Here is an 8,894-nt window from a genome sequence, read left to right on the forward strand (position 1 = left end):
ACTAAAAGAAACACAAAATGACCACAAGTCAGAAAAAAATGAACAAAAAGATACAAAATGACTAAAAAAAGGAAAAAATGTGAACATGAAAATACTCAAAAAGTTCATAAAAAGACTCAAAATGATGAAAAAAACCCAACAAAAGTACAAACAAGAGTTCTGTCTGGCTTGATTTTTCTCAGTTTCTTTTTACTTTGGTTAAATAAAACAAACAGAGTTTCCTGCTGAGCTTCTCTTTGTTTAAAAGTGACTCATCGGTTCACATGAATTCTGCCGTCGACACGCGACCCGATTAAAAACAGCCTCATTACAGGATCAAACACGTCAATTAAACACTTTGCTGACGTGTTTCTGATTTAATTACACTGAATACAGTCACAGCTTTGTTATTTCTGTGTCTTTACCTGGAGGGTAAATGTTTAGATGTTGCTTTTCTTTTCTTTTAATGCATAAAATAAATCGAGTTAGATGCAATTCTGAGGGATCTGATGTCATCCTACTTGGCTCTGGTACATTTAACAGAGAAACTTTTTACTGCCCTACATGTATTTAGCAGCTTTATTTACTCCTGCACATTAGGGTTTGAAACGCTTTATCATGACATAATGAAAGCAATGAACTGTAGGTAAACAACTGCATCAGTAAAATATGTGACAATAAAACACTCACAGAGCATGTTCTGGTGTTTCATGGATACTTTAACTTTTATTCTTTATGTGCATAATACTCACATACTGTTGCTTGATTAAGATTTGCAGTGATTTAATAGTAACTGAGTATTTTAAACGTTAATATTCCTACTTTTACAAAACCACGACATCATAAAAACTACAATCTTTAGCTTCTTGCATATTTTTATTTTACTATACTTGTACTCGGCAACATTCCAGAGGGAAATACTCTATTTATTTACTACTGTAAACACTAGTAACTTTAAATGTTAAGATTTTAAATAGAGAACATCATGAACTTGATGTATTTTTATAGTTTATTCCAGCCAAATGTAATGAAGACGGTAAACTGATCTTCACATAAATGAGCTCTAAGTGAAAGAAAACATGTTTTATTGCTATTTGTTGTAATAATTAGAGGTCTGAGGACTTCTTTCACTTCTGCGACTGCATCATAAAAAACTGAACTGACTGCGTTTCAGAGGGAAAACTGTATTAGTGTGCTAAATAAAAGCCCTAATTAGTTTAAATTTTATAGTAAAAATATGATCATCAGTTAGAATTTGATGTATTTTTATCGGTCCAAATGTAATTAAGACGGTAAATTCAGCTTTACTCCACAAAAATCGACTCTATTGTTGTTGTAACATAACAAAAATGATAGAAAAATACAAAAGGAGTATTTGTATTGTTGCATGTTTCTGTTTTATGACACTTTTGCTTGATTACATTTTATTAATCCACCAACTATAAGAACCTGCATCTACAAAAATGTGATGAGCTCATAAATGAGGATTTTTCTTTCTAATTTATGCACCAAACTACAATTAAATATATCAGTTTAATCATGTTTTAGTGAAATAAAGTGTGATTTATACACTAATGCATCAGTGATCAAACATTTCACTGCATTTAATAAATGATCTGAGGACTTCCTTGAAGCCGGCATTCCTTCACTAATTTCCTTCTTGGAAAACATCATCGGTTCAGTTTTTCAACTTGACATCACTTAAGAAAAAAAAAAACAACAACCTGTGATTGACAAGTGACCTTGAAACATCATTGGAGGAGGCGGAGCCAAAGCCAGGTGAGTTTCCTTTAAAAAGAAGAGCAGCCGAACACCTGCAGCATCCAGCATCAGACACCTGAACAGCAGGTCAGCTGCTCTCACCTGCTGCTTCACATCACTGAGCGAACCAGCATCATGAAACCAGCCTTCCTCCTCCTCGTCTTCCTCTGGGTGGCGGCCGTCGCTCAGGTAAGTTTGATTTTAACATTTCTGAGCATCAAACGCTGAATTTTCCTGCATTCTGGGGATTTTTGTGGCTTTTCTGCGTCGATTTGTGGCACAAAATTGAGAAGTTAATGCAAAATTTAAAGCAGAAAGGCTCTCAGAGGACTTTCATCCTGCTGATGCTGCACACAGGCACAGATGATTTGGTCTTCTGTCCTGTTTTGTGTCTTTTTTAAATGAGAAATTACTGCTTTAAATGTGCACTAATTCATTTAAATTCATAGAATACAGTTAGATTAATTCTTATTCTGATTGCAATTTTGGCAACACAATTAATCAGAAGTCTCTTAGTGCAAGATTAATGCAAATAAATGCAGAATTAAAGACAAATGCATCTTGTCTCAGTATTTAAAAGGCTCATAGTCCCTGAATCCCAGTGAAATCTTCTTCTCTGACTCGATGTATGATGTTAAACTTGACCTGTGAAAACCCGTCAGTCCTCAATATGTCAACCTGACTGAGTGACAAACAAACCGGCAGCGAATCTGAACTTGCATTTTTGACATAATTCAGCTTTACGAACCCCCTGCAGCCACATTTGTTTGACAGCAACAGGTAGAAAACGTGGCTGAAAATTGTGTAATTGTGCATCTTTGTGTTGCAGGGAACGATAACGGCGGAGGATCAAAACGGTGAGTTAAACAGAAACAGGATTTGTTGGAAGTCAGACTTGATCTTTTCTGTCTGACGTCTGACATGTGAAGGATTTAAAAGTTAAACTGCTGCCTTTTTTCCCCTCAGGAGAGTCTCTGAGCGTCACCGACATCATCTCAAAAGTCAACGAAAACCTAAGTAAGTTTTCCAGTAGCCGACTCTTCTGTCTGGCTAGAATACAGATACTGCAGCTGATAATAAAGAGGATGGAGGAGAGATTTGTCAGCTCTGTGTTCACCTGAGATAAAAGATGACGGGTTGAACATTACATATGAAAGTTTCTGTGTGGTAGCTGCAAAAAAAAAAAGCAAACAGCAGGAAAAAAAAAACCTAATTGGATTACCAGAAAAATAAAAAAGCTGACTGCTATGAACATTGATGAATAACAGACAGTTACCTGCCAACAGTTATGATGACTAGTTAATAAATTAAGAGGTTTTTCAGTGAATAATTCAAAAACATTTGCGTCTTCAGCTGCTACAGGATGAATGTGGGATGTTCATGTTTATATGTATATGCACATGTTTTATTTATTAGTTTCATTGTTCTCATTCCTTCTTATTTCATTTTTCTTTATCCTTATCAGAGTTTAGTTCAATTTTATATGTTTTATTACTTTTATAATTTGTATTACTTCTATTATTTTCATTATTATTATGTTGCTGTTATTGTCACATTGTATTATTATTATTATATTACTATTATTAGAATATTTTATTTTTATTATTATAATTGACTTATTTATCTATTTGTACATGCACATACATTTATACACACATTTTAAACAAATGCTTGTCGGTTTCTAAATGACTTCACTCAAAATGTGCATCAACAAACAGTTTGACAGACAGATGCTAGCTCCCATAATGATGGTTTTCATTGCCTGGTTTGAACTCCACCACGCTGATCTTCTGTCTGTGTGTTGCGCTGCAGCGTCGCCTCTGCTGCACGACGACATCATGATGCCTTCGACCAGGAATGCGGTTCCATGCACATCCAGAGGCTGCAAGTGGAGAAAATACGGACGCTACGTCTACATTCCCATTTATATCTCCTCCTCATACAGTAAGAAACTCAACTCTGACTCTTAAAAGCCACCAACACGAGCTTTGTTTGGTTCAAATACAGACTCCCTTCAGAGGTTGTTAGAGAACACGACACTCTTTGAGCGATGTGCAAAAATACTGTTGTTGTTGTTGTCGTTGTTGTTGTTGTTGGAGTCACTTAAACTAGCAGACAAACACCGAGAAGTCACTTGTGTTCAATCATATGTTTGGATTACATTAAATAAGTAGTTTTTAAAGTAAATACAGTCGAGAAATTTCACTTAAATCAAAATATAAATTCATAGTGCAGCATAAAAATGACATTTTATTCCTTTATTGAATGTTTTGGAACTGCATTTCCCATGATTCCCTGGGATGTTAAAGGTCATAAAGTCAGATAATCGTGGGCTACAAACAGCTTCATAGGTGATTTTTTTTGTTTGTTTGTTTTTAATCTTATTTGTAGCAAGTTGACTCGTTCAGTTTGAATTGAATAAATTAATCTGTGGACAACTACTGTTAGATAGCCAAGTTTCAAACACTCAGAGATGTTATTCATTGTTTTATTAACATTTATTCAGGATAGTAATGATATCCCAATGAAAGTGTAAATTATGAGTCATGACTCTGAGTCCCTTCATTATATTCTAGATAAGTTAAAATAGAATTTTTCTGCAATATCAATTTTTTTTCTTTAAATATTTGAAACGAAGCACGTTGCTGTTCTCTTTTGTGCACAATATGTTACATTTATCCTCCAGAATATATGTTTCATTACCATGAAATCCATGACGAGGAGAGATTTGAGCATTTTAGGCTAATAATTAGCTTCCCAGCCATATTATAAACTAAACTACTGAGAGTTAATAAATGTAAATGTATTATTATTGTCATGCTTCACCCTCATCCTGAAGATTTTAAGGTCACGTGTGAGTTTATTGATTCAGTAACTTTACACCTACTTTCTCTTCATTCTGTGTTAAATTCAGAAGTAAAACCTTTAAGTTGCTTCTCTTCAGTTTGATCTTGTGGCAGAATCAGGAACTGAACATACATACAGTCGTCCTCAAATGTATTCATAGCCTCCCATTAAAGATGGAAAAAAATCAGACAAAAGTAATAATAAATTAAGATTTAATTAAATCATGACATTGGTTTGAATTGTGGTTCAACAGAAATAGAAAAAAAACAAAGCAAACAAGCCTGATGGGACCCGTAAACTAATATTTAGTTGAACAACCCTTTGAGCCAATCACTGCCATCATCAGGTGTTTTCTGTAACTCTCGGTCAGACTTCTGCATCTGTTGACAGGTATTCTGATTTCACTGCTCATCAGCAAAGTGCTCTAATTTGTCTGGGAGAGTTTTTTATTTATTTATTTTTTAAATTATTCTTTTCAACCACAATTCAAAAGCAACATCTTATTTCACTAAATTATAATTTAGCAAATTTTTATTTATTATTACTTTTTTCAGTTTCTAGTTATTTGAGTGACTTTTGTGAATTTTGCCTTTTCTTTTTTAACGTAGCGACGGTAAACCAGCACAGACGCTGTCCGTGGTGCTGAAAGAGGAAAAGCCCTTTAAGCTGTCTCCAGTTTCCCCCAAACAAATCCTTTGTTTTCTCATTGACGGCTGGAAAAACTGGTTTCAGTGTTGAGCATGAACCGTTTAAATAAGAAGTTATGTAATTGCAAAAGCAGACGTGCAGGTTTACAGCATCACAGCGTCTTTGTTCTACAGAAATCCTTCATTCTTTTCATTTCACCTGTTTTATCTGGAATCTGTTATTTCATTGTTGGTTTTTTATCCGTTTTCTGGTCCAGTTCTACATCATTTTATAGACATGAGTCACTTCAACAGTTTCTCTAAGGTTTACACCGAAGGTATAAATAAAGTTTTATTCTATTTTTCTATTTCAGTCCCACAACTGATTTGTGCTTAATCCTCCTCCTTAATGCACCAGGATGGTTCTTATTAACTTTTATGGCTTCATGTGCAAGACAATCATATCTTCTTACAGTGACTGTAAGAAATTTCAAAGGTTAATTGTATTAAAGAAAAAAAACGAAGATCAAACTGAAAGTGAAGAGAAGCAGAAGCTGATTATAAATCAAATCCAAATCAAATCCAGTTTATTGTCATTTTGCTGTACATACACAGTAGTACAGGCACGATGAGAGAGAGCGTCTTCAGGATCCAATAACTTAAATAAATTTAAATAAACAAGTGTTTACATATCTGGATCAGCAATTCAGCATTCTGGCAGCTTGTGGACGGAAGCTGTTCATCAGTCTGGAGGTTCTTCCTTTAATGATGGCAGCAGTTCAAACGGTTTATGGAGAAGGTGTGAGGAGTCCCAGACGATGTTCAGCGTCCTGCTCCTGCAGCGTCTCTAAAGAGGATGAAGGAAGAACTTGTCAGCTCTGTGTTCACCTGAGACAAAAGATGAGACATCAGATATTAAGGCTTCTCCATCTTGCAGGCCGGGCCCAGCGCAGCTTCATCATCAGAGCCCTGCTGACCTTCCACAGAACCACCTGCATCCGCTTCGTGTGGAGGAGGAGACATTACAGCTACCTCTACTTCTTCTCTGGAAGCGGGTAGGAGCTCAGAGACAGCACAAGGCCGGACCTCGTCTCCGCCACGTCGTCATGTTTCTCACTGATGCTGCTCTGTGTTCAGGTGCTGGTCCTACATGGGCCGTCAGGGCGGACGGCAGCTCGTGTCCCTGAGGAGGAACGGCTGTTTGTACACAGGAACCATCCAGCACGAGGTTCTTCACGCTCTCGGCTTCGCCCACGAGCAGGTCCGGTCCGACAGGGACCGATACGTCCGGATCCTCTATCAGAACATCCAGTCAGGTCAGCTGAACCCACAGAAACTTCCATTTCACAGTTTTATATGAGATGATGAGGATGGACGGGTTAGATAAGGAGATGACTTTAGAATACCGTAAATTTAGTTTTTTAACAGAATTTAGTACAAACATGAAATTTTCAACCACATTTTTTAAGGGTAGAAAAAAGTGATCTTAATGAAATCACAGCTTGAATCTGATTGTTGACTGTTTTTTCTAATGAAATCTCCTGTTTGCTTTTACAGTTTATTGTTTTGATAAATTAAGTTCAAATCTGCTGCTGGGTTAAATTCATGTACTTCAGTCTTGTCTGTGGTCACAGAGTTTACATTTGACCCCTAAAATGTTTCTGTAACATCACTTACAAACACTGACGATAATAATCTCCACCCGTTGCGGCTGAATTCACACCTGCACTCACACATTCTGTCCGTTCTTGTTTCCCGTGAAGGTAAACAACACAACTTCCGCAGGCTGCAGACCAACAACCTGTGGACTCGCTACGACTACAACTCCGTCATGCATTACAGCAAGTGAGTGTCTGTGTGAATGTGTGCAGGTTTGTTTTCAGTCAGCAGTTCGGTTCAACCACAGACAGTTTCTTGGTTTTGGTTTTGTTGCAGTTCCACAGCTTCGTATTTTGCTGTTTATTTGTCGAGTGTAGATTTAGGAAGCTTGTTGTTTAAGGTGGAAGACGTGTCAAAGACTTTACTGAAGCAGCAGCACTGATGTCACACAGTGAAAATACTAAAAGTCCTGCATTCAAAATATGACTAAAATAGCAACACTGAAGAAGTGAAGACTCTCTAATATTATATGAAATGAAAAGATACCAGACTAATTAAGCTCAGCTAATCTAAGGCTTTATTCATCCTGCAGGAAGTTCTTGTGCCAGATATTGATCAGAATAATAAAAAAAGAGAGAACGTAGGAAATGCAGTCCCTAAAGGTAGAAAAGCAACAACATAGTGAGTATAGGTGTGATATAGAAGTGAAAATAAGTAAGCTAAATAGAAAAACAGCAAAAAGTAATCCTTAAAATTATTCTAAGGCAATAAGTAATCTCACACATGACAATGAATCATCTGGAAATAAAATAAAAATACCTGAAATATTCTCATTACATAGACATTGCTGAGCAGGAATTGTTGCACATTTATTCAACATATTGCACGTGAAGATGAGATTTTGCATCTGAACAATGAGTTGAAAATGAAATATTGCACATGAAAATTTTATGTTACACTTGATACTGAATTTAAAAAAACGTAAATATTAAGGACAGGTTTTTACAGCATTATATTAAACATAAATCTATATTGTATTGATCGTTGCAGCTCTCTAAACCCAAACTGTTTTCCTTCAGGTACGCTTTCTCTAAGAACGGCCAGCCCACCATCGTCGCCAGGTCCAATCCCAACCTGAACTTTGGCCGAGCAACCTACATGAGCTACAACGACGTCCAGCGCGTCAAGCGGCTTTACAGATGCTGTGAGTACAAACACGGAAAAGTCAAATCAAACTGTGGAAATATAAAAACACTTCTCGCTGCTCACCGGGTTTCACGTTTTCTCCGAAACCAGATTGATGACAGCGAGAAAAAGAGTCGACCTGCGGATGCTTGGACCTGCAGCTCATCAGGATGAAGACCTGGTTCTGTTCCAAAATCCCCTCAGAGCGACAGAAAATGTGCTGTGTGTTTGTTTATACTGTCTGTGATGTAGAGATGCAAAGTTCAGCCTCATTTCCAGGTCAGCTCCTGTTGAATTTGGTGTACTTTTGGTTGAACGTGATTTTTGTTTTTGACCTGACGTCATTATCTGCAAATCAACATGTGAGTTTTTTTTAAGGAGCTTCCTTGAGAAGGAGGCAGAACTTTTTGTCTTTGTTAAAAACAAAAAAAAACTGCAGTCACACCTGATGGTGCAGCGTCTGTTTCTGCAGAGGTCAGACTGCATTTTGATTAGACAACATTTTTTTCAATGTCATAGTTAGATCTTATTAATTACTTTACTGATTTGATGATTACTTTTGTTATCTTTCATTTTCATTTAGGATATTTTGCAATTTCTGATATATGATCAATGAGTTTGCGTTCATTTCTTTATGAACTGAAACATTTGCTCAATAAAATTCTACATTTTCACCTAAAGGAGGCAGCAATCTTTCATTATTTTACAGTTTGTCTGCGTGTTCACAAACTCTAACACAGAACACACCTGATGGCAGCCTTCTGGGATCAAGATTAAGCTTTTTAGAAGTCTCATATTGTGCCCCATCCATCCATNTTTTTTTTAATGTCTTCTGGACTTTCAAACTGTTCCAGATGTAAGAATGCAGCTTAAAAAAAACCACCATCAGACAAAACT

General features: G+C 36.5%; 1 protein-coding gene across 1 annotated transcript; it reads left to right on the forward strand.

The window, feature by feature from the left end:
- The first annotated feature begins 1,805 nt into the window (after nucleotides 1–1,805).
- Nucleotides 1,806–8,677, forward strand: LOC103368828 (high choriolytic enzyme 2-like). The gene is made up of 9 exons (XM_008297322.1): nucleotides 1,806–1,929; nucleotides 2,570–2,597; nucleotides 2,707–2,757; nucleotides 3,553–3,684; nucleotides 6,151–6,268; nucleotides 6,351–6,529; nucleotides 6,977–7,058; nucleotides 7,892–8,016; nucleotides 8,109–8,677. Exons 1-9 carry the CDS (start codon nucleotides 1,876–1,878, stop codon nucleotides 8,111–8,113), a joined length of 774 nt encoding a protein of 257 aa, XP_008295544.1. The 5' UTR covers nucleotides 1,806–1,875; the 3' UTR covers nucleotides 8,114–8,677.
- The last annotated feature ends 217 nt before the right edge of the window (nucleotides 8,678–8,894 follow it).

This window comes from Stegastes partitus, unplaced genomic scaffold (assembly GCF_000690725.1).
Source record: "Stegastes partitus isolate 25-593 unplaced genomic scaffold, Stegastes_partitus-1.0.2 Scaffold1209, whole genome shotgun sequence".
Classification (NCBI taxonomy): Eukaryota; Metazoa; Chordata; class Actinopteri; family Pomacentridae; genus Stegastes; species Stegastes partitus.

Excerpts from the sequence above, each read along its gene's own strand:
- LOC103368828 (XM_008297322.1), top strand. The coding sequence starts at position 1,876 with ATGAAACCAGCCTTCCTCCTCCTCGTCTTCCTCTGGGTGGCGGCCGTC. Across the intron at positions 1,930-2,569 it reads GGGTGGCGGCCGTCGCTCAG|GGAACGATAACGGCGGAGGA; the intron begins GTAAGTTTGATT and ends TTTGTGTTGCAG. Across the intron at positions 6,269-6,350 it reads TACTTCTTCTCTGGAAGCGG|GTGCTGGTCCTACATGGGCC; the intron begins GTAGGAGCTCAG and ends CTCTGTGTTCAG.